This window comes from Rhinolophus ferrumequinum, chromosome 18 (assembly GCF_004115265.2).
Source record: "Rhinolophus ferrumequinum isolate MPI-CBG mRhiFer1 chromosome 18, mRhiFer1_v1.p, whole genome shotgun sequence".
In the NCBI taxonomy this organism is placed as follows: domain Eukaryota; kingdom Metazoa; phylum Chordata; class Mammalia; order Chiroptera; family Rhinolophidae; genus Rhinolophus; species Rhinolophus ferrumequinum.
Window position 1 is genome coordinate 52974273 of NC_046301.1, and position 27273 is coordinate 53001545.

At 35.8% G+C, this 27273-nt stretch overlaps 1 protein-coding gene across 2 annotated transcripts in view; it reads left to right on the forward strand.

Annotated features, from left to right (window-relative positions):
* Nucleotides 1-27273, forward strand: part of MARCHF1 (membrane associated ring-CH-type finger 1) — a 647830-nt gene that overhangs the window by 575370 nt on the left and 45187 nt on the right. For both annotated transcript variants that reach the window (XM_033135185.1, XM_033135186.1), the window contains exon 7: nucleotides 24152-24332. In XM_033135185.1, the coding sequence (XP_032991076.1) occupies nucleotides 24152-24332 (181 nt within the window). The remainder of the gene's footprint in view (nucleotides 1-24151; nucleotides 24333-27273) is intronic.

Consider the following 27273-nt stretch of genomic DNA (forward strand, 5'->3'; position numbering starts at 1 on the left):
GGGTTTCACTTTTCTTCTTTTTCTAGTTCTTTAAGGTGTAACATGAGGTTATTTATCTGGGATTTTTCTTGTTTCTTGAGCTAGGCCTGTAATGATATAAATTTCCTTCTTAAAACTGCTTTCGCTGCATCCCAAAAATTTTGGTAGGATGTATTCTCATTGTCATTTGTTTCTATGTATCTTTTGATCTCTCCTCTAATTTCTTCATTGACCCAGTCATTCTTTAAAAGTATGTTGTTTAATCTCCATGTATTTGTGTTTTTTTCCTGCTTTCCTTTTGCAGTTGATATCCAGTTTCAAAGCCTTGAGATCAGAGAATATGCTTGGTATGATTTCAATCTTCTTAAATTTGCTGAGGCTGATTTTATGCCCCCAATATATGGTCTATCCTTGAGAATGTTCCATGTACACTAGAAAAGAATGTATAGTCTGATATTTTAGGATGAAGTGCTCTATGTATGTCAATTATGTCCATTTCATCTAATGTGTCATTTAGGGCTGCTATTTCATTATTTATTTTCTGTTTGGATGATCTATCCATAGCTGTCAGTGATATATTTAGGTCCCCTAGTATAATTGTGTTTTGGTCAATTTCTCCCTTTACTTCTATTAGTAGTTGCTTGGTATATTTCGGTGCTCCTTGATTGGGGGCATTAATATTGATGACTGTTATGTCTTCTTGTTGTATAATCCCCTTTACCATTATGAAATGTCCATCTTTGTCTCTTGTTATCTTTTTCACACTGAAGTCTGTTTCATCTGATATCAGTATGCTACAGCTGACTTTCTCTGGGTACCATTTGCTTGGAGTGTCAATTTCCACCCTTTCACTTTGAGTCTATGTTTGTCCTTGTAGCTGAGATGTGTCTCTTGGAGACAGCATATGGTTGGGTTTAGTTTTTAATCCAATCTGCTACTCTGTGCCTTTTTATTGGAGAGTTCAGTCCATTCACATTTAGGGTGATTATTGATGTGTGAGGATTTCCTATCATTCTATATTTAGTTTCCTGGTAAGGCTGTGTCTCCATTGTTTCTTTGCATTTTTGTTGTTGTCTATTATTTCTGTGTGGTGGTATTCTATGATGTTTCCCTCTGTTTTTTCTTTTATTACAGTATATATTTCAGTTCTGGATTTTTTTTGAGTGGATACCCTTAAGTTTATGTAAAAGAAAGTTTGATATTTAGAGTATTCCATTTTCTTCAGCATGCTTACTTTCTCCATTCCCATATTCCGGTTCAGGCCTTTACTCTCCCCCTTTTTATGTTTTGGTTGCCACAAATTGTCCCTGTTGATGGTGGTCGAATAACCTCCTTTAGTATTTCTTGTAGTGCAGGTCATGTATTAGAAAATTCCCTTAGCTTCTGTATGTCTGGAAACTTCTTTATTCCTCCTTCATATCTAAAGTATATCTTTGCTGGATATATTATTCTTGGCTCATAATTTCTCTCTCTCAATAGTTTGAATATTTGGTTCCACTCCCTCCTGGCTTGTAGAGTTTCTGCTGAAAATCTGATGATAATCTAATGAGCTTTCCTTTGTAAGTTACCGTCTTCTTTTCCCTGGCTGCCTTGAGGATTCTTTCTTTGTTGCTGATTTTAGACAGCTTCAATACAATGTGCCTTGGAGAAGGCCTGTTGGGATTGAGGTAATTAGGTGTTCTATTTGCTTCTTGGATTCAAGGATCCAGTTCTTTCCACAAGTTTGGGAAGTTCTCATCAACAATTTGTTTGAATATATTCTCTGTTCCCTTCTCTCTTCTCCTTCTGGTATGCCCATTATTCTTATATTGCTCTTTCTGATGGAGTCAGAAAGTTCTTGTAGAGTTCTTTCATTTCTTTTAAGTCTCAAATCTCTTTCTTCTTCCATCCGTGTCATTTCCAGGTTTCTATCTTCGATGCCACTGATACTTTCCTCCATCTGGTCAACTCTACTACCTAAGTTGGTTATTTCATTCTTAATTTCTTCTATTGAGTTCTTAATCTCCAGAAATTCTATTTGGTTCTTTTTTAAAGTTTCAATCTCTTTTGTAAAATGCTCATGTTGTTCTTTGATTATGTTTCTGAGTTCATTAAACTGCCTTTCTGTATTTTCTTGCATCTCATTGAGTTTTTTCAGAACTGTAATCTTGAATTCTCTGTCATTTAAGTCACATATTTCCACATCTTTAAGTTCCTTTTCTAGAGACTTTTCACTTTCTTTCTGAGCTGTCTTGTTGCCTTGGTTATTCATGGCAATTACTGATTTATTATTTCTCTTCCTAGACATCTACAGGAGTGGCTTCTGCAACAGGTTTATAGGAAGAGGTCTTTCTTTTGTTTTCCAGTACTTGTTGGTAGACTGTTTTATTTTCTCTCCGACTGCAGCCTTTTTTTTCTCTCTCACAAGGTAGTGCTATGTTTTCTCTGCACTATTCCAGCTTCTCACACAATGGGGGGATTCCCTGAGAGACGGCCTTCTTCTCTGTTAATAGTTCGCCTGGGTCACAGGGTGCAGTGTCCGTGTGGGTATGCAGAGAGCTTTTGAAGTTCCAAAGCTCTTCCTGCACCAGATTCAGAGCCCGTATGTTTCAGCAGTTCTGTTTACTCCTGCAGGGTTCGCCCAGATAGGTGGGGCCAGGGGCGGGGTGAGTTGTGAGAGGTGGCCCAGAGCAATGGCAGCGACCACCACCACAGCTGGTCCTGCTTCCACAGCTCCCTCCCCTTTGCCCGAACTAGTTGGGCTGTGAATCTGTGTCTGGGATCCACAGTTCTCAGAACAGCAAATATTCTGTTCTTTTGATCTGAAACTGCTACTGTTCTGCTTCTAGCACCGGGCAGGTAGGGGCAGGGCAAGCTCTGGTAGGGTCGGGAGGGGGCGGCTAGTCTCAGTGCCTAAGGCTTCTGTTCTCTGCGGCAGTGAGGGCTTAAACCACCGTTTTCAGCCTTCTTCCCTCAGTCTTTTCTCCAAGGTCTCTGCTGTGAGCGTTGGGTTCAGCCGTGTTATATGTTGTCCCCTCAGCCCTGTGGGCCATAAGCGGAGCCCTAGCAGTCCAAGTTCTTCCCTCTCCTGCAGCTGCATTAGTTCCAGGATGCAGCGAGCTTGGAGCACTGAGCTAGGTCTGCGTCCTGTCCCCACGCGGCTCCGTCTCCGCACTTCTCGCTTCCCTCCTCCCCTGCTCTTGTGATTCGCCCACCTTTAGGTGAATTCAGTAGTGGGCCTCTTTGTCTCCCCTGTCTGCTGTGAAGGGAGTCCTTTGTGGAGTTATTGTTGTTTGATTAGTAATAAATTCCAGGGGAGCTTTACAGAGGCTCACCTCACACCACCATTTTGATGACGTCCCTAATTTAGATAGTTTTGAGTAATGGCCTGAGCTCCTAAGAAAATTTGGCTTAAAATGGGCCTTTTGTGTTCCTGTCATCATATCTGTGTACTCATTCATTTCACACATTGAACAACTATTTTTTGGTAATTTACTCTGTATCAAAGCAATGTTCTAAAACTTTAAATACAATGGAAAATACAGTAATAGTCCCATTCCTCATGAGCCATATCACAGTTGGTAAGACAAACAATTAAACAGGCAAATGTTTAAAAAAGAAAATCCATGAATGAAGCAAAAGGAACACATATATTTACTAGAACAAAGCAGGTTTCCCTGAGGAACTAATAATTGAGAAATTCAAAGGAGAAGTAAGAGTAAGTCAAGCAAAGAGAAGAGATAATCTATTCCAGGAAAAGGATATGTCATCTGTGAATACCCAGAGATGATTGAAATATGGTGTAAATGGATTTCAGTGTGTCCTAGCAGAGAGCAGGAGGGGGATGGTAGCCAATCAAGGAGTTCTCTGTCAACCATAGTTAGGAGTTGGGACTGTAATCCAATCACCAGGGGACCATTCTATAGACTTTTAAGCAAAAGAATGGCACTGTCACTTTTGGGTTTTAGAAGATCACTCAAGCTGCTTTTAGAAAATAGATTAGAGGGTACGACACTGAAATCAAAGGAAACCAATTAGAAAGGAATAACTGTGTTCCAGAGAATAGGTAATGGCGGCTGTGAGAATAAAAAGAAGTAGATGTCATTTTAAAGTATTTTGAAACTAAATCAAACAGGACTTGATGATATCTGATCTCAAGTTTTCTGACTTGAAGACAGTGTAGATTATAGTACCAATTGTGACTGAGAGAGGAAACACACTGCTTGAAAGACAGATTTAGAAGGTGAAGGTAGAGTTTAGTTTTAGACATGATAGTTTGAGATGTAAGGCAAATATCCAGAGAGATCCTGGAGGCCGGTATATATAAAGGTCTATGTGCTCTAGAGTTCAGAAGAGGTATCTCAACTTTAAATAAAGATTAGGAAGTCTTGAACATATAGATGGTGATTGTCAAGATCTCCCATGGAAAATTTGTAAACTGAGAAGATGAAGGCATGAAGAACACTGTGGAATAGCAACAATTAGTGGTCCTGAAAGAGAAAAAGAAACCAAAAGAGAAAAGGAGCAGAATGGATAAAGAGATAGATGAAAACACAGGAGTATGTAAAGGAAAGAGGGAATATAATAAATAGAAAGAGAGATGAATTTGGAGGCTTTTTTTTTTTTGGTTTATTTTTTAATTTAGAGGACCCTTGAACTGAGAGAGAGAGAGAGAGAGAAAGAGAGAGAGAAAGGTTGAAGATGCAGAAAACTAAGAGGATTGTTTATTTATTAAAGTCCCACAGAAAAAGTAGGAAAGGAAGGGACTGAAAGCCCATAATAGGATTGCCATAGCAAGGAAAATAGGTATATCTTTTTTTGCAATAGAAGTAAAAGGGGATATAATAAATGTGGACAAATATAGATCTACAGATTATAAATATTTCTTTTTGATGGCCTTGTAGAGAAGGGGGTTGGTTGCAGGATCAAACATCCAGTGAAATTTGAATTTCAGAGAAACAATAAATAATTGTTTATTGGGACGTACTCATACTACAAAAATATACATATATATATATTTGTTGTTTATCTGAAATTCAAATTTAACTGGTATCCTGTATATTTTTGCTAAGTCCTGCAATGTTAAATATAATAAGATAGAAAAACATTATTGAAAGTTCTGTTGAGGGTCATAATTATGATTTTATGTGGCCACAGACTGCAAGAAGTGTAATTTGCCCCTGCCACACATCATATAAATGTAGATACAACCGAAGAAGGCAATTGAACATGGACCTAAGGGAGTGACATCATGAAACGTCTAGGTTTCACATTTAGCACAGTTTTATGTATGTATCCTCATGTATCCCCAGATAAACTTGAAATTTAAAAGCTAAGAAAAATATGATTTGCAATTAAGAGTTTTAAAGTAAAATAACACTTCAGTGAGTAGTTTTGTTCTCAATATTAATTTAAAGAAAAAATATTCTTTTTACCTTAAAATTTCAGCCATATTAGTCATTGGAAAGACTGGGTTCATAGACTCGCATCACCCATGTCACCTTTGCACCTGCTGTTTGATGGTCTTTGGTAGACCACCATATGTTATCAACTAGCCCTTCCTTGGACATATAATTGCTGGGGCAGCCTCTTTCCTTTCCTCTTTCTCTCTAAATAAGAGAACATTCTTTCTAATATTTAATCAGCTTGTGTCCTTGTATTTTCTACTGGTTCCTACTAGATTTATATTCACTTAGTTATGCAGTCTGTTACTTCTTTCTATTCATTTTTCTGTATAAAAATGAGACTGATGTTCTATTGTCAAAGTCTATTCCATGAGTACAAGATAAACTGCTCAGAGTCTTCACTATTCAAGTGAGAAAGGTCACCCTAAGTAAGTTAATGAGGAGCATTCTTTTCCAAGAGGTAACAGATTCTTAAATTCTCAAATTTATTCTCTTCCTTACGCCTTTGTCTTCCTTTTGCTGAGTCTTGTAGGGTTTAATAACCACCTTTCTCCTGTTCATTTTAATAACAGCTGAGTTGGCAGGAAATATAGGTATGAACACTTTGTAACCTGCCAGAGTTACTTGGATTGCGTAACACAGAGTCACAAAGTCTCAGTTTGAACTCTAGCTTTCTCTCTACATGTCTCGTCAAATTTGCACAAAGTGAAACTATCCTCTCTTCATTTATATGATCAAAAAATGAGAACAATGGATGTGCATTACAAATGTATACATTACTAGTATGACACAATGTTTGAGAACTGTTTCTTTCTTTGAAATGAATAATTTTACTCATTGCAGTCATCAGTAAAAATTCAGATGTACACACTGTTACTTTATTTTGACAGTAAATTTTCTCCAATGAAGAAAAGAAAAACGTTTATAACACATTTTGACGTTATAAATGTTTAGTGTGATTTCAGTCTATCAACATTTATCTCAGTAATGTGTATTTTGATATATACACACACACACACACACACACACACACACACACAAAACTTATGAGAAAAATAACTTGAAAGCCTTGTAGAAATTGCATCATTTTATATGTTTTTTGAAATATCATTCAAAGATATGCCTTGTTCATAGCAGTTTTTGTGTTGTTGTTTTTTTCCCTCTAATTCTCAATATGGGAGATAATCTTTCTAGGAATGGAATGACAGTGTCATCAATAATACTGATTGTCTTGACTGCTAAATTATCTTACATGACCAAAACCAAGTGGATTGATTGATTACCTTCTAATTTGGCAAAACAGGTCACTATGATTTTTGGAAACAGCATGTATTCTGTGGGCCAATTATTTAACAAGTTGTGCTTTTAGAAAGGAAAATAGAAACAATAGACATCTCCCTGTTTAGAGTAGATTTGAATGTCAATCAGGAATTTTCCAACTTCAGAAAATTTCAGGCAAAAGTAGATAGAAGCATGCTACTCCTTCAGACATATAAGCCAGTACTGACATATTGTAAAGCTATTTACGCTGTGCTTTATTTATCTTTTTTTGTTAATTTCTAAGTTTATTAAATACCCAGTTATGCCAAAGGGCAAAATACTGATTAAGAAGCAATATCAACTAGGTAGAGTTTATCTACTTCTTAATTTAAGAATGACATGGGTTCAGGACTGCAGTTATTTTGAACTATGTGCTTCCTTTAATGAACTTCTGTTTGGCAATATGGAATTTCTTCTATGTCTCAAAAAGAAAAGGAAAGAAGCAAAACACTCTCTTCTATCACACAAATTCATTTTAAAACCATTATGCATATACTAAATTCAGGTCTCCTATATATTTATGCAAACAGAAAATGAACACTGTGTATTTAAAATGATGAATATATTAGCCACAGTGCTTGTTGCTACTAAATTATGTTTTATATCTGACAATTTATTTATAGCTTGAACATTTCCTCCATTTCTAATTACCATTTATGTTCTCATCTTCTTTATAACCGTTGCACAGTAGTTATACAAATTGTCTGCAATCGTCCTCAGACATAGGTAAATTTAAATTTAAATAGTGTCTAATTTGGTTCAGAAATTAAAATGCCCCTGGAACAGCCTCGGTGAGTTGGCTTTTGTTCATAGCACTCAGGCAGTCTTAAACTTAACAGGATGTTCTCATCCCCACTGCCTTGGTCAGATGCAAGGAGGACTCCAGGAGTCTATTAGTTCTCCTCCGTTCCCTTCCAGGTTTATGCAGAACTGAAAATGCCATAGTCCAGGTGTTTCTGTGTTTGGGAAACCTCTTGCAGATGGGTTTTACTTTCAACGTTATACTGAACACTTTCTTCTTTCCTTCATGATTATATGACAAGTCATAATGAAACCCTCTCTGTTTTCTGCCTCACTTGGACCACTTTGTTCTTATTTGTCCCTTCTGAGCCTCACCTTAATAAATTCTGACATCTTTATTTTACAGACTCTTTGATCTAAGTTAGCTCATAACCCCTTGACCTAAGTAAGCTAGCTCACAACTGAATTAAAATGTTTTGCCACACTATAAGACAGTAACATTAGAAAGAAAAAAAAAAAAGAAGAATAAAGAAATCAAAAAATAATAACTAGAATGAAGTAGAAGTCATATACACTGTCAAAATATCCCATGCATCAGAGGAGTACTGGCTCCGATCAATATTTCAAAGCCTCAAAATTAGAGCTAGAAAGGATCAGAGAGATCACTTCACCCAGTGGTTCTCAATCTGGCTGCATGTTAGACTCACTTGAGAAGTTAAAAAAAGAAAAAAAAGTTGCTGCCTGGACCCCTGCATTGGTAGATCTTTTTAAAATGTCCCAGATGACTTTAATGAGCAGCCAAGGCTGAGAATCACTGATTCTTATCCCAGTGTCTGATCTACCAGTTGAAGCCCGGATGACACACATATTGCAAGAAGCATACTTGAAGCAGGAGTCCACTTGACAGCACCTCTATAATCTGGACACACTAGAATGGAGCCTGGGGTTGAGCAACTGGTGCACAGTATTTCCTTTCAGCTCCTGAAATCATTTAGGACGGTGATTCTCAAACGTGGCAACTTTCCTGGTGGACGTAGAATATACAATTCTTTTAACAACTTTCATCTGGGATTAAACCTCAAATTTTTTATCTGGTTGTAATTTACTTTCAAATGACACTATAGGAAAAAAACAACAACAAATAAACCTAAATCCATGGCTCTCAAAGTATAATGCCTGTACCAGTGGCATCACAATCACCTGGGAATTTGATAAACATGCAAATTATTGAATCCAGACCTAGACTTATTGATTCAGAAACTCTCGGAGTGAGACCCAGTCTATAACTGCCCCTCTCTGTGAGTCTGATGCACGCTAAAGTTTGAGAACCACTAAAGTAGAGACTACAAATAAGAAAACGGACAATTGTAATAAAGTGTGTTCACGCTGCAATGGGCTAAAGCTAGGGTGCTTTAGAGTATTAAGGGAAAAGACCTGATATAAGTCTGTGCGTGAGGGAACAGCAAAACACAAAGCAAATAAAGGAGATGATATATGTTTGTATTTGATGATTTTCTATTTTAAAAATGATTTGGCATACTATATGTGTATACATGTGTGTGTGTATGTATGTATTATATATATGTGTATATATGTGTGTGTGTATGTATATGTGTGTGTGTGTGTGTGTGTATGTATATATGTATTAGTTGGCCCTCCATATGCACACATTCCACATCTGCAGATTCAACCAACTGCGAATTGAAAATATTTGGAAAAAAATGTTAATTGTTTCTCTCTTGTACTATGTAGTTAGACCTCCTATGGTTGCATATGTACTGAAGATGTACAGACTTTTCCTTGTGATTATTCCTTAAACAATACCGTGTAACAACTATTTACGTTGTGTTAGATATTACAAGTACTCTAGAGATGATTTAAATTATATGAGAGGATGTATGTGGTTTATATGCAAATACTATACTACACTGCTTTGTATAAGAGATTTCAGCATTCCTGGAGGTTAGTATCCATGCGGGGGTCCTGGAACCAATCCCCACAGATACTAAGGGATGACTATATATATATATATATTCATATATATATATGAAATAGAAAAAATAGAAGGCAACAGGAAAAGAGGAAAACCAAATATGAGATGGACTGCCTTCATAAAAGACTCAAAGGCCTGAGTCTTCAGGAGCTGATCAGGACTGTTGAGGACAGGCCATTGCGGACATCACTCTGTCATAGGGTTGCCAGGAGTTGGAGCTGACTCAACGGCACATAACACACACACACATACGTGTGTGTATTATATATACATTTACACACATGCTCCAAACGTGATCTACTAATTTTATTTATCTTGCATGTTTAGTGCAACAGTATAGTATACTTAAGGTTTTCAGTTTTGCACTTGCATGTTTTGCACTTGCATTTTTCACTTTTGTAGTTTGTGCATGAAAAAAAATAGTTCTACTTTACTTTTCATTAAACTTTATATTGAAGTTTTACATTTTTAATTTTTTTATTGTTTCTATTTTCAAATAAGACAGCTTCTTCAGAGACATAACAGAAAGGCAAAGGTGACAGGGAAGAGATATACATAATAATTGCACCTGGCATACACAATTATTTAAATTTATTCATATTGGGTGTGGAGGAGAAATGAAACCAATTTATCATTTAGATTATTTCATAGTGAAAAATTCTGTCCAAGAAGGAGAAAGATCAAAAGGTGATGAAAATACAAGGAGACAAATGAAGGCTAGGCATTGAGAAAGACTCAATAGACAATGATGAGAATTGAGAAAGTTCAGACACACCCTCAAATCCAGGTAGTTTAAATGCTAATGACGCAATTGAAGAGACCCCTTGCAACTGGGTAAATTGGTTTTTATCTCCTAGGAAACTGAAGCAGAATCTTATATACCTACATGAAATGTCTACACATACTTGTGTAGATCATAAATGTAGGCCATAGCTGACATGAAATATCAAGTTTTATATACTTAAATTCAGATACTGCAAGTTATTCCTGTCATTGGTGTATGTGTGTGGGGTGGAGGTAGGAACAAAGTATTTTTTATACTTTTCTGTCTTTCCAGTGAATAAATATTTTGGGTATAAATTGGAGATTCACTGATATGGTTAAGACCTGTACATTTTTTATTTCTATTAAAATACAAATGACAGTAAATGGAACTCAGTTGGTTACTGTGTAAACAAAATATTACAAGGACCACTCCTGAATCTAAACAGGAAGGGAACAGGAAAGCAATTCACATTGACTGACAATAAGACTAGGAACTTTTCCAAATTGCTCAAATATATAATCTATCTAATATTTACAAATTTATTAACTTATTAGAGAATGAGAGAAAAGAAAGTAAAGTAGAATTGGGAAAAACATTCTTAAATCTCTCTATTTTTAGTTTATTTTAATATTTATGTTAGAACTTATTACAATAGTCATGGTTATTGTAAAGAAAATTAAAAATAGAGAAAATTCCTATTTTAAGTTAAACTTAATTACCTGGATAATCACTATTTAGATTTTGATATGTTTCCTTCTAATCTTTTCTGTGTATATAATTTTTAATAGAATTATACTATGTTTTCAGTTATGTCTCTGAATGACAAGGTATAAAGTTCATACACATAGCTTTTGAAGAATGAAAACTGTCAGGAAAAAAAAAATCTTAGTGTTTTTTTCTAAGTGGAAATTCTGTCCCATCAGGATTCTGAATAAAAGTTTTATGATTTTATTTTCACAAGGCATTTTAAATTGTTTCCTCAAAATTGTACTTTCTGTCCTATGATCGAAAAACAAATAATTGGGATAAACAAATAGTATAAGAATCATTCTAGATAGAATACACACACTAAGAAAATGTGGATTAGAAAGAGGAAGTAAAAAAAAACCTCATAAATTATGTATTTGTCATTCTACTACTAGTTGGAAAGGTATATTTCAAATGTAATTATTTCTTGAAATAATTGATATTGGTAATTGTACCGCTATTTGGAAAAATATCTTTCAAATATGATTAATCATTGAAATATCTCAAATTCAAGGTAATAGCATCTATGAGAAAGTACGAAACTACTTCCTTACTTTTCAAAATGACTGTCTCCAAACAGTGTAACTAAGTTAAAAGTTAAATTATGAACATTATGTTTTCCAAGTGGCACTTGTAGTGACAAATGCTCAGAGGCTCTGTAACTAGATTAGTCTTGAAAATCTGTCCTGAGAAGCTGTAAGTAAAACCCTAACGTCAGTTTAGTCTGTCCACTCCCATTCTCCCACAGCTCCTCCCCTTCTCCTTTCCCCAAGTTGATGCCGAAGTTATACCAACTTTATTTTTACAGGACCTCTTGTTTTCTTTTACCATTCTCTCAACTATTAAACTAGTCCTCGTTCTTATTGCTATGGACTTTAACTATTATAATATTCTCTTCTTTTTCTTTCTCATCTCTGAGGTAACACAGCCAGATTAAGCTTTCTAATTATCTTACCTTCTTACTCAAATTCTTTAGTGAGTTCCCACTCCAACTGAATACATTTAAAGCTTTTTATGTGTGTGCATGGGTCTGTGCCTGCACACGCACTCGCTTGCGTAGATGTCAGCACTGGATGAATGATATGTATTTTAGGCTCTCCAAAATCTTGCTTCATTTTCAGCATGTCATCCCACTACAATTCTAGCGAAACTTTTGTGTTCCTTTCAAACGTGGCCACATACTTAACCCTGGTCAATTCTACTTCTAAGCATTCACTGAGAAATATCTTCTATGGAGCATTCTACCAACTTCCATCTTATCTGCTAAAATTCTACCCAGGCACTAATTCCAGTTCACATACTACATCTTTCATTAGACTTAACCACCACCCCTACCTCCAATCAGCACTTTATCTTTACATCCCTCGTGTATAATAGCATTTGATATGGCACACATCACATTGCAACTTGGAGTCTGGCTAGTTGTGCAGTTGTCCAGTGTATGAACTGTGAAAGTATAAGTTCCTTGTAGGGCAAAGACTGAGACTTATTCATCTTTGTATTTATCACAACACCTTGTATACATATGCAACACATTATTTCTTGAGAGAATGATTAAGTAAATAAATGAACAAATTAACGAGTAAAGACTAACCATTCTTCACTCAAAGTGGCTGGAACTTCTATAAAACATCAATATTTCACCAAGACACTTACTTGTCTGTGTGGAAGAATTCATAGGGAGAAGCGTGTTTCTGATTCATGCAATGCATTCTTGGCTATCTGTAAATAAATTACTTTGTCAATTATCCATGGCAACTTGAGACTTTTTTGATGTAGTGCTCAGCCAGATAAGAATAATGAATGGACAAAAACAGAAGGAAGTCATGTTTGAGAATGAGGATTCAAACACTTAGCAATCACAAAAAAAAGAGCTATCACAAAATATATTTCCATTAAGAATTTCTGCCACATGCAGAAAAGAAAAAGACTAAAAAGTTATAATAATAATTTTTCTGATAGGTCTGTTATTATGTATGTACCAAAGCCCTATTCTGTATCTGACTAAATATATTTCTTTGGTTATATCTGCACAGAAAGCAAATTAGTATGTATTATCTGTCCTTTTATTTTTCATTTTCACCTCAATGTATGAAGCTAATAAAAAGTGAACCTAATAACTTTAAGAATACCTGCTTAGAAATAGCTCTAGTTTAATTTTGTCAATCTTACAAACAAACCCAAAAAAGATCTCAAAGCTGACATATGAAATGAATGTTTGCAATATGTGAGAATGTAGAGAAAATCATTACATAGGGATATTCATTCAATGCTTATTATCTATTTACCCATCTATGTATCACCAAAATTATAAAGTAGGATCTAAAAGGTAAATACCAAAGGCGAAAATCAATTCCTTTCCCCAGGAGTAGATTGTGTTCTGAGTTCACCAACAGAGAATGGATAGGATGAGCTCACTGACAGCAAAGTGATGGTTAACGGGGGAGAGATTATCTTTTTTTTATCACATTCTGTCTTTTGATCTCTCCTGACTTGGAGGTTTTGGACAGCTGGAGCTGATTCTAGAACTAATGAGGTAGATCTATCCCACAGTTGGGGCTAGGACTCTTGGGGTGACACATACCAACACATGAGAAAGAAATCTACTGGACTCCATGAACCCATGGAGACTTCAGAAAGTCCTCAGCAAGGGCCTAGCCCGCTCTGAGACAATCACTAGGCTAGACAATAACAGAGGCATCCATCTGAGAATGTTTGATCTGGGTCAGGATTTAAACTCCTGGTATCAACAGGATTGAAACAAAACCTAAGGTTGATGTGAGCTGCAAGAAGAGCATTTCAAAGAGAATCTTCCCACTCCATAGCAGCTCAAACAACCAAAATACCTTTGAATTCAAACAAGACTTGGCCTCCTCTGCTTTTATTATTGGTACAGCAATGTGATCATTTTCTTCTTCACTGTTTTCCATCAGTGTGATATCTAGTGGGAAGAAAAAAGCAGCTGATTAGTTGTGACTTTGGATCAGCTCCAAGATCAAGTTAGGAGCCAGGAACACTGCTATGTCACTGTTTTTGTTGATCATTCATTCCCTCTAGCTCTGTGCAGATGGTCTGAGGTTTTGACCAAGTCAGTGGTGATAAATTAGGGCGTGAAATTAAACTCAGGAAGTCATGCCATGTACCAGGTTTTTTGAGTTGCAAATATTCCTTTGGGAAACAAAACATTTCAAAAAAATCACTTGGGTGTGAAAAGCTGTCACTCATCTGTAGATGTTAAGATTGTAGATTCAGAATAACCAGTCTTTTGATTACAAAAATTGTATCAGCTGTCTATCAAATATTTTTGTTCTTATGTTTTAATTGTATTTTTAATTAGCACTTTCAAGATACTTTTAGTCTCAAGCCAAATGGTAACTTACAATGCTTGTCTTTATCCCCATAAAGGAAATCTTAGAAATCTGATATATAAGGCTTTTTCCTTTTAATTCCCAAAATTTATGCTGATTCCATATCATAGGAGTTGCTGGAAACAGCTGTTAGTAAGAATACTATTATTAAATACTCTGCTATTAAATAAGAGTTACTTCTCCTTTCTACAACAGATCAGTTTGCTTGACTTCCTCTGATGCTCAGATAAGTTATAAAATTGGTACACCTCACTTTAGTTCCTCAAATGCAAATTAAAGAGTTCATGGTATGTGTAAGGATCATACATTTCTCGCTTTCATTATAAATGAGAATTTCATTGTAAGTAAGAATTTTCCTGAAACATAAACAAAACACTGATAGTTGGGAACAACTTCTGAGAATTGCTAAATTATCTTACTAAGATTATCTCTTTTGGTCTATCTCTGTATATGGTTAAATAATAGCTTGAACTATACCTTTCTCAGTCCACTTATGGTCTAGTAATTAGTCATCTTTACCTTGACTTTTTAACACTCTCAACATATAAATTACTCTTAATATCGTGCCATTCTTTCCATACAAAAATTCTGCCCCCCAAAATCAATAAACAGGAATTTATTCAGCTCATAATAGCAGAACTTAGGTAGATGAAACAATTAACAACAACAAAGATCAGATCTGCATGGATTGAGCAATAAAACCTCAAGAAATTGAAGGAGGATTATAGGGAAAGAAGATCTAGAAGCTGTTTCATTTATGGTGTGAGTCTTAGGATAGCTTAAATTTAAATGTGGTATTATCAAGAGAGGGGGATATCACAAATATGAGATCATATTTGAGGAAATGCTCAGAGGGAGACATTTCCAGAATGCAAATGTCTGGAATTTGGCTGAGGAAATAACTATCCTATCGTTAATTGAAAAAAAATACTATTTAATCTTTATTGACAATTAACTTAATCCTTATAAATCCAGTCCTATGAAGTAGACACTGCTATTTTCCTATTTTATTGATGAAGAACTTGAAAATAAAAGATTTAAGTAATTTAATAGACATAGACAGGCAAAACTATTATTCTAATGCTGACTGTACTTTTAACAACCATACCAGTGTTTCCCAAGTTTTTTCACATCATGACACGCAGCACATGATACCATTTGTGAGTTAACGAGGGTGAATGAACAACACACCCAGGACCTTTAAACTGTCCTCTATGCTGAAAGGAATCAAGATCTTGGCACAATGGTAATTTACTTGTGGCAAAACCCATAGTTTATCATCTGGTAAATTCTGCACCATGTTACTATACCTGGATGTTAGGGATTAGTGGGAAATACAACAGGATAGTCAAGGTACATCCAAATTATTAAAGGTCATATGAAAACCAGGTGAAGTCATTTGGATTTTATTTTTTTTGGTGTCAGAGTTCTTGAAGAGTGGCAGTATGGTAAGAGGATCTGATTAACTGTATGTTTTAAGGATGATTTGGAAGGAGCAAAGCCTTAAAGATAGTTCGTGTACCTGTTGACAACTCAAAACTAGTAGAGAGAATACAGGATAAAAAGGAGGAAGATATGAAAAACACTGAGGGAGAAAAATATTGCCATATTGATAACAATTTGAATACAGAGTCTGAAGTACATGGGAGTTTCAAAGAGAAAAGCAAGCCAAGAGTACGGGTTATTTATGAAATGGTGCCTTCAGAAAGAAAAGCTATTTTGGAGATGACGAGAAGTAGGGAACAGTAAGCCTTCCTTTGGGAATACCCCATTATTGGAGTTAGAGGACTGGCTGAAGTTTCTTGCTATTGAGAAGCAGAAGTGGGTTTTGGAGATGTTTTAAAATAGCAAGTCCAGGAGCAGTGCTTGAAGTTGTGGGCCTACATTGCTTCCTCCAAAAGGGTAGTCAGCGTAGAGAGGAAAAATCAAAGGGTCAAGTACACAACTCCCAGGATAAGCAGAGGGGAAATGCTGATAAAGAAATGGGAGGTGGCTGTGGTGTAGAAGTCAGTCTGTGGGAAAGGAAGAATAACAGAATTGCAACATTGGAAAATAAATGGGAGGTCATGTTGTCTAATTACCCTTGCTTGATTTCTTTTTACACTATCCTTGCCATATAATCAACCTTCCCTATGCTTGAGTACTTTCAATGATGGAAAATTTCCTGGGGCAGCTTATAACATCTTTGGAAAGCTGTTTATTCCTTTAACTTTTACTCATTGGATCCAGTTGTAAGACAGAGCAAGACCAGTTGCCGTTTCACACAATAACCTTTCACAGATCTAAAGAAAGCTGTCATGTAATTTCCCCTTCCCTGCCTTTTTTTCCTCCAACATGTTAAATGTGGGACTTAGTATTTCTTTTTATTTGTCTGAAAATGACTACACTCATACTTTAGAACAGGGATGTCCAAACTTTTTTCAACGTTTTTCACCAAGGGCCATATTCGGTAAAATACACAAACAGCCGGGCCGCTCACTCGAGGTGAAGTACGTATTGCCTCACCTGGTTTATTTAAGTAAACTAAATATATTTTTGGAATTTGCTGCGGGTCAATTAACAATGGATTGCGGGCCGCAGTTGGCCTGCAGGCCGCAGTTTGGACACCCCTGCTTTAGAAGGACATCCCTTTGGCCCACAATTTTTAATTATGGTAGAAAAGTCTTAGCCATGAGTTTACATATGTTGAATTCTATATCATTCCCCTGTCATCTCTCACCATCATATCTCTCATATCATATCATATCGTATATCATATCATATCGTGTATCATATCATATTATATCATATCACAGTCTCACCTATCATATCTCCCCTATCATTTCTTACCATCCCAGGCTCCAGAATCCTAACATTTTTAGTCTGTCCTCCATAAGTAATCACTATTACGACCCCCACAATCATTTTATATACACTTCTTTTGGGGGAGGTCTCTATTTTTCTATTAAATTTATTGAAGTGACCTTAGTTAGTAAAATTATATAGGTTTCAAGTGTACAATTCTATCCTACATCATCTATATATCACATTGTGTGCTCACCACCCAGAGTCAGTTCTCCTTCCATCACCGTGTATTTGACCCCTTTACCACCGTTCTCCCCTCTGACTCTCTGGTAACCACTAAACTGTTGTCTGTGTCTGTGAGTTTTTGTTTCTTTCTTTCTTTGTCTTGTATTGCTTTCAGTTTTATATCCCATATATGAGGGAAGTCATATATTTCTCGATTTTTTTCTCTCTGTCTTATTTTTGCTTAGCATGATAATCTCAAGATCCAGCCATCTTGTCACAAATGGCCATATTTCATCTTTTCCTATGGCTGAGTAGTATTCCATTGTGTATATGTACCACATCTTCTTTATCCAAAGTATATCAAAGGATGCTTTGGTTGTTTCCATGTCTTGGCCACCATGAATAATGCTGCAATGATCATAGGGATACATATATCTTTACAGGTAAATGTTTTCAGATTTTTGGGGTAGATACCCAGAAAAGGGATTGCTGGGATTTTATATACCCTTCTGATTCCACTTTTTCCAACTTTAAGGGTAGTGATATAAGAGCAATATCACAGAAACCAGAAAGAGATTTTTCAAGAAGGAGGGGTTAGTCAGCAATGCAAAAAGACAGGAAAGATGAACTAGAAGAGGTCCTTAGGCTTGACTGTAAGGAGGGTGTTGGCAGCGTGGCAGTAAAGTAATCTAAGCACTAAGGCAGATGGAAAAAATATCTCCCTTTCTTACATCATAGTCCTTTAAGATGAAAAATGAGTCTGTAAACTGCAATGCAGTTATAGACAATTGAGTTGCTTTTATAAAAAGCATGCAATGCATTGCATTTACTACCTAGCAGCAATTATTGTTGATTTTATTTATTATTTATATATTGGCAATAGTACCTTAACGTGGGATAATATTTATACTTTGCTATATTTTCTCATACATCTTACTGTATTTGAGCCTCAGAATAGCCTTGTAAGATTTTACAGATGAATAAACCAACTGTCTGAAAACTTGTCTAAGGCCATCCAACATACTAAAAAGTAAAGCTAAATTCAATCCCAATTTTACTTTATACAAATCTAAATATACTCCCTAGTTTTATTTGAGATACATCTTTGACTTGACTGACCTTTTGATTCAAATGTGTCAGTAACTAACTCACCTGTATGGAGTCAGAATTCATGACCTTGGCATAAACAAGCATTTGCTCTAATCAACTTAACAAACTAACTGCTAAAGACTATTAGTTCCAAAGAACTGAAAGTAATGTCACAGATAAACCAAATTAGTAATAGAAATAGCAGTAGTATTAACCCCATGATCCCAGGATAAAATTAACAAATGAGCCATAATAAAATTGACAAGTATTTGACTGCCTACTGTGTGCCAGTTTCTGCACTGTTGTATCTTTTTTAACCCCCACAACACCCTAAGAGCTATTTTAACCTCATTTTAACATGAGTCAACTGAGAACTTCTCTAGTTTACTGGAACAGAAGGCAAGGGTATGAGTCAGGATTTGATTTCCTTGTGAATTTCAAGCACCAAACAAGTCCAGATTATTTTTTCTATGACAATGGAAAAACTACAATAAAAGGGACGTGAAGTCATCCATGAGGGACATACAAGTAAATACTCTAATTATAGACAATTTTTGTCCCGTTTCCTGCTACTTTCAACATCAGTTCTTCACCATCACTGTGACTTCCAGTCTTTCAAACCCATCATTTTCTCATAACACATTAACCACAAGATAGTTTCACTTGCCTTCCTGCTGAGTTAGTCTAGACCCTTTGATCAACTCCTCACACTGTATTTATTCTCTGATGCACCCAAATCCTTCACTCCTTTGTCTTTCCCATTTCTGACCTAGTGATCTCAAGATGTTGGATTGTGCTACTAACTGTAGGATTGCTCTCTGACTACTGAACGCTGCCAAATCACAAAGCAGTGTTAACGGTGTCTGCTATAAATTTGTGCTGTCTAATCTCATCAGGGACCCCTTGACTGCTCCACAGTTCTGATAGTCATGCTTAGTTAATTTTCTGTCACATTCTCCAAGTGGCTTTTCCTAATTATTTATAGCCTCGATAAGACCTTAACCTTATACCTTTCTGCCTTCTGTATAGCATATAAGTAGTCTCATGTATCACGGAAGATAATAAAACCTCCCAGACCCAGCTACTGCAATTCTCTTCTCCTATCATATTTTCCTCTACCTCTTGCTTCCAGGAAAACATGTCTGTTTCCCTCCTGTGTATTCTTCCACTCTCCCAGACATATTCCTCTACCAGACTTTCTTTCCTCTTACTTTCTTAATTTCTCAAGAACCTTCATTTAACAATGTGGCATTCTCTTGCCTGACTTTTGAATGTCTACCTTTCTTTGATACCTTCACTTACTGCTTTATGAACAAGTACAGGTTTTCCCTGTCAAAATAAAATGGAATGAAAATGAAAAATAAAATGCTCTCTAGTCTGCTCTCCTTTCACTGCTCTACTACATTTCTCTTTTTTAAATTTTGCTTGCTTTTATTAAATTTATTGGGCATGACATTGCTTAGTAAAATTACATAGGTTTCAAGTCTGCATTTCTATAATACATCATCTATATATTGCATTGGGTTATCAACACCCAGAGTCAGTTCTCCTTCTGGCACCATATATATGACCCTTTTTACCCTCTTCTACCTCTCCCCTCCCCCTTATTCTCTGGTAACCACTAAACTGTCTGAGTTTCTGCTTATTTGTTTGTTGCTTTCTGTTTTATATCCGCTATATTTCTCAGTCAGAGAGCGATTATATCTCCTCACCCATTTACTTGAACATTAATTTCTCACTATGGCTTGTGTCCAACATGTATTCTAATCATTCTTAGCCTAGGAAAATGGATTCTAAGAATGAGTGCCAAACTCTGAAGTAGGATGATTAGTTTTGAGTAAAGATTAACATCCAAATTAAACAATTACAAATATAGCAGTATCTATAATTGCTGTATTTAAAGATGATTTATTTGGAGAGAAGTGTGGAGAAAAGCATGTAGGTAGGCAAGTGAGGAGCTGTATCAGAAAGATTTACCAAAAAAGAAAGGGGCAAAAATGGCATGAAATACGGGAAGAAAGAATTGACAGATCTGAGATGCTTTCTGAAGATTACAGGGATGACTGCCTTTAAGGAGTCGCATGTTAGTAAATGTGCCTGGCTGCCACCGCTAGTCATGGAACCAAGCAAGGTCCTCCAAAATCTCTCCACCCCAAGGTCACCACAGTGTTCCATATTCTTAACACCTGGATGATTGTAATAGAGGCCCAAATGGGGCACCTGCCTTCAGGCTCTTTTCTCTCCCTTTCAATTTACCCTACTGTGCTGATGCTGTTATCAGATTTTCTTTGCATATAGCAAGAACCAAGAAAGTGTGAATGAATGAAATGACGAATGAAAAAAATCCTAAAGTTGCATAATCACTGTGGCCTTTGTGACCATTTTTTAGTGACAATTTTTTTTAAAAGTATGCAGAAAAACATTATTCTACCAGAGCCAAGCAGCTTTGGCAAGGGAAGGATGGGGAACAGTGGAGGTCATTTTAAGATACATGAGACAAAACAAAACAAAAACAAAAAACCTGCTTTTCTAAAAACTCAAACATTAAGGAAGGAAATTTAAGTACACACACACACACACACACACACACACACACACACGTTTCCAAAATTTAATTGCAAAACAGCATTTTGTGATCTGCTTTTCAAAGAAAGCTAGAAACTATATGGAAGCACACGTTTATTCAAGTTATAAATGATGAAAGCCTCAACATATGCTGAGGACACTGTAAGCAGCCAGTTCACGTGCTAAACTGCCAATAAAACTGACGCTAGTGCAGATCAGCAATGGTTTTACAGAGTCACTCAAATCACAAGCTGTAACCTCCCACAAGGTAAAAGTGCGTCAAAATTATGAGTATTTTACAATGCAATTTTATCTCATTATTAAAATCATTTGTCTGCACATTGTTGGAAAAAGCAGTTAATATTTTCATTACTGTGTTTTCATTTACAATTTAATTTAGCAATTGTGGTTTGTGTGAAGTATGTCAATTTAAGAATTGTTTAATTCTTTCTGTAATGGCACTCTCACATTATTATTTTATTATTTTTTATTTTTTAAGTAGTTATTTGAAGTTTATATTTAGCTCTTAAATTCATTTAGAACAACCTCAACATGGTTTGAAAAAGACTCTGGAGTCCAACATTAGTTGGAAAGTTTAGAAAAAGTTCAAAATGCTAAAATAATGTAAAAATAAATCTTGTGAAATGGGAATGAAAATGAACTGAGCTTTTGATATTTTTTCCTATGGGAAATCATCTTAATTTTATGAAAAAAAGAAATGGTATTGCTGATGGTGCTTCAGTAACAGTTTCAGCAGAAATTTTTAAACAAGAATCTATAAGACATAGAAAGTCGGACTACAATCAGTAAACTGCTCAGGTCAATTTGAACTCCGTAATCAGCAAGGTCTTTGCTTAAATCTGCTTACTATGAATAAATTACTTTTTTCATGTCAGTAAAAAATTGGAGCCTCAGAATCATCTTGGCAGCTGTGCAGCATTTGACGCGATCGTTTTTTTAGTGATGAATTATCAGATGGCATTAACTGCAAGTTTTTATTTTTCAAATAAGAAATAGTGTCCCCTGTCTCTGCAGACTGTACATGGATAAGCGGGCTTCAATGCCAGGCCAGGAGACACTTTTATTTTTATTGTGTGCTTCTCTCTGTCACCTTTACTTCAACTTTTGTTCCTTGAAAAGGTTGGGGTGATTTTTTTCCTAAACTTTGCTTTTATTATTTTTGATAATATTCATGCATTGTCTTTAACTCAGAATCACTATGTGTGTGGCAGGAATAAGCAAATGTTCTCTGTAAAAGGCCAGAGAGTAAATACGTTAGTCTTTTGCAGACATATGGTCTCTACAACAACTCTCATTTCTGCAGTTATAGTGCAAACATAGCTGTAAGCAGTACATAAACAAATGTGTGTGGGTGTGTGCCAATAAAACTTTATTTACAAAAACAGGCAGCAGGAAGAATTAGGCCATAGTTTGCTGACCCCTGATCTAAGAGCGTATCTGTGTGTGTGGAGGCAGGGAGATAACAGTTTCAAGGATTTAAGAAATACCAACCTCCCGTGCTATATTTCAGTGGTTCCAAGAATAAGTATTACAACAAAATGAAGGGCTATAGAAACCCAAATTTGTTTTCACTGGTTGCTTTTATAATAAGTCATAGTTTGAGACTGAATTATTCCTTTATTCAACAATCATGTGCTGATCACCTATGATGTAACCAACACGCTATTTTCAACACTTGGATACAAAGTATACTAAGCCCTAATTCCTAGGACCTACACCGTTAGAAAAAGAAGATATTTGGGGCTTTTATATCAAAAAATATAGGCTCTCTGATAGTTTTTAGTTTGTCCTCACCATGTCTGCCTTTTATATATTCTGCTGCATTCAACACTGCTACTTCCTAACTCAGACCAGGGGAAGACTGTGATTTTGAACTTGCCATCACTCCCACCCCAAGGACTTTAGAAGTCAGTGTTCTTCTTTGCTTACTTTATTTTTACTTAAGTAAAAGAGATTCAAAATACCTACGCACTGTGTCATACTTCTTTATTTGAGGTTAGAGGAGGGTTGGTTTTCAGTTCCTGTATCTTGCTGCAGTAACAATCTGAGCAGCCATTTCATTTCCCCTGGGGAGACAGCTGAAATAGATAAAAGCATTTTAAATTTTTCACTCTTTAAAACTCATGGTTCTGGAAAATAGAGCATATATACCTAAAAGGAAAGAGCAGTAGCAGCAGTTTAAACATTCTTCGAGCCTGCCACTGTGACTTAGCTCAAAAATGTAACTATGCAGATATTTTTCTTAATGTTTCATTCCTATTTCTAACAGATTTCAAGCAATATTTCTAATCCAATTTATTATCAACTTTAATAGTTGGTTAAATCATAAGAATTATTCAAGTGCTGGGATTTGAATTCACAATCTTGAAGTAAGAAAAGCTTATCTCAGCCAATGAGGAAAACAAAGTATTTCTTTTTAATTTGAAGATGAGAATAATGAAGATTTCATAGATGGTGAATCTATGACACTAGAATTCATAGTCATTCAGTAAACTAGCTGAACTCTGAATTCCTTGGAAGATGTACTAATTAACATGTTAAAACAATAGGATTTACTGTACTTGAAGATGTAACCAGTGATTTTTGTGACTTTTAAGCAATGCTGATCCTGGCAGTTTAAGCCATCTGTTGTGACCACATATGCGTGCATTTTCCTAGGAAAATCTTTGTCATTATTTCCAAGATGAGACTTTTTGTATTCACTTTATTCTTTGGTGACATGTTAAATTTTTCAGAATTGATAGGATACCAATATGTACTAAATTATATACCATGGCCCTATAAAACTATCAAAATAAAAGAATGAAGTTATCAGATTACAACGTTCCTTAGAATATGTGTAAGGCCTAATTTTTATATATGAGAGCAAGACACTGACCTATTAAATAGATTAAGCTAGGACAGAGTTCGATCGTCATGCTGCTTAAATTGGCTTAAGTATAAGAATGTACCAGTGTCTAATGCCTTATAACATGACGTACGAGTCCAGCAATGACTATGCAAATGAAACAAAAGTAGTATTGGTCATAGATTCATTTTTAGCCTCAGGTTAAAGTGAAAAGTTCATGCGTTCCCAATCTTAGGTTGCAGTTTCTAACACAGCCTGGGATGCGTGAGGGAGGAAATATTCTCTGGGAGAGCTCATCCTGGCTGCTGTGTCCTTCCCCAGGATCTGTCACTGCGAAGGGGATGAGGAGAGCCCCCTCATTACGCCCTGTCGCTGCACAGGCACCCTGCGCTTCGTCCACCAGTCCTGCCTCCACCAGTGGATCAAAAGCTCGGACACGCGCTGCTGTGAGCTCTGCAAGTATGACTTCATAATGGAGACGAAGCTCAAACCCCTCCGGAAGGTACAGTATCTGCAGGGATTGGTTTGAAAGAGAGAACGTGCAAAGCAGGCTTGCTTTAACATTGATTTTCTTTCCCCAATAAGATGTTGCTAACATGCTAATATCCGCGAAGCGTACATGTCTCACGTTGGGCTCACGGTGTGAAATGCAGCCAAGTGTTTTCAGATAATCCTTCCTTCTTTTATTTCTAGGGCCTCTGTTTTTTATATCACTCTTCAAAAAAAAAAAAAAGTATGTGGGCATGCACAAAATATACTGGTAATTCGGTATAATTGAATTGATGGGAACTGGGAGACCGTTTTGCTTAATGAGGTCAATTTCTTAGAAGATTGGATCATAGATGACATTAAATAATATGAACTTGTATAATTTCTTGAAAGTCGGGCATTAGGTAAGAGCAGTGGCAGAGAATGATTCCTTTTATAAGGCGTGGACTCTTTTTTTTGTGTTTGCCTCTATCTGGGGATTTGGTTGGATGGTTCATGTATAATTAGAATAGATAGAAAGAAAAAGTATTATTTTCTATATTGTGTATCAAGCTGTAAAAGAGTGGTAAATATATTTTAATCTATAAATTTAATCTTCAAATTCCTCATTTATGTTCTATTTTTTTCTAAAGAATGACAATAAAAATATGTGCCAAACATAAAGTTAGCATCTCACTCAAAGCTAGCATAGGAAAACTTGTAAAGGATACAAAGACAATGAACTTTAAGTAATTCCTGCCTGAGGGCTGGGCCCCTGGATTTTTGCACCTAATGTATTCATCTTTTTACCTACCTGCAGCCTTACATATGTGGATGTCTCAATTGCCAAAAGAGAGTGTGGAGACTGCAGTTTAAATAATGAATGTGCCTAGAGCTGCTTTCTCATTTAAATTAAATGAAAAGAAAAAGTGGATAAAAAGAACGTTGCTTGGAAATAAACGTGATGGGTTCCGGGATGAGCAGAGATGTAAAGCAAACAAGAATATTCCAATAAGCCTCTGATTGGTGGTTGACCATTGCAGTTCTTCATTAAATCTGTAAATTATGGAGAGGGAGAATACTGTTCCCTGCTTTTGTGATAGCCTTGATTTTAAAAATCTGCCAATGGGTTAGAGATGTCAAAACTGATGCACAAAATGCCTTTGGGATGCACACTGTCTTTTTTTTTTTTAACATATGGGGTGACTTGAATGCCAGAAGGTGACAACTCTGTTCCTCTGGTCCTAGAGCAATCAAGTGCCAGAAATAGAAATGGACCCTTACTCCTTACCCTTTGCTTTATCCACTGAACAGATGCTGTGCGCTGTCTGGAGAAACTAAATGACACATTGTTCTCTAGGATTTTGTAAATTTCTCTTTTAAACCCTCAGGGAACTACAAATTGTTTCATAGAATCTGGATATTTCTTCACATTTTTTTTTTCTTAAACTACATCTATATAAAATTTTCATGTCGACTTTGTCAAAAATAATATTTCAATTTGAAAGCAACAATCTAGGATAATAAAATATTTACATTTTCTCTTATCCATACTCTCTACCCCCCTCCCGTGTTTTTTGTATAATAAATAATACATGTTGCTGCATGGAACTTGAAGCCTTCTTATTCTACCTTTAGTTTTTATAGAATAGCCCCAGATATACAACTTTGATCCTTTCTTAGTATTCCATTCCCAATAATGTACGACCCTATCAGGAAATTCTTTTTTTCTCAACTAACCTGTTTAGAAATTAGAGAAATACAGTGAATACCTCTATCTTTTTAATGAATATGAATATTCATTATATACGAAGAAGATAATGAATGTCTTTTAGTAATGAATATGTGGCAGCAACCTAGTGGGACACCTACTAGCTGTTGATTAATGAAATACCCTAGCTGTAAAAAAAAAAAAAAAATATTTCCTTTGATTGGTCATAAATATTGATGAAGGATAGCATATCAGCATCCTTCATTTTTAATAGAATTTATATATCTACAGAGGATGTTAGAATCTAATGCAGAGGTTGCTTTCTGACAGCCGCAGATGTGTTTTATTTGACCCACAGAGCTTAAAATTTAATTACTTATCAACATTTAAATATGTGATTATTTCGTATAAATAATCCACATATCTTTATTTGAAATTTACTGTGTCTGGTTTTAGTGTAACCACATTCCCAAGGGACAACACCCAGTGGAGCTAAATGGTGGCTAGTTATTTTAAAAGGTTATTTGCTTTCAATTTCTTCACATTTCTCATCCCTTTCTCTCTTTCTGCTCCCAAGACTTTGTTTCATCTCCCCACGTCTGAATACCTCTGTGGCTCTAGTGTAGGGATGTGAATTTTCAACTCCTGATCTAACACATGAGTCCTAGACATGAGAAGCATGCATTCTATCCCTCCTTCTATGATTTGTGGACGTTAAAAACCTAGAGAAAGTATTCAGAACTTTTACTTTCTCCTTTAAATCTGTGAGGCACTGGAGTAATACTTAAATGGCAGTATCTAAAATGACTTTTCATTCTAAGGTGGTACGAACTACACAGATATGAAGAATTTTTAAACTGTTCTAGATGGGGTTTTTTTTGATGCCACTAAGATCCATCAACAGGTTTCTTTTGATAGTTTTTAAATGGTCATTAACAATGACAGGCATAGCATTTGGGTAGAATGTATTCGAAGTACACCCAATTAATTGCTCTTAACTCATTAACGTGATTACAGTTTGGAACGTCCTAAAGACCAACCACAGAAAATAAGCTAGCTAATGATTTTGAATGTCTACCATTAGCCAATGGAGGCAGGAGATTCTGTTTGGATGAAATGGCTTCTTAAAGTAGAAAGGTGCAAATCTTCATAATCTTGGGGCTTAATAGTCTGTAAAGATATCAGTAAAACCTTACTGCATTAATTTCTACTATTACTATACCAAAATCTATAGTTAGTAAATTCATCAAGGTATCCTAATGTT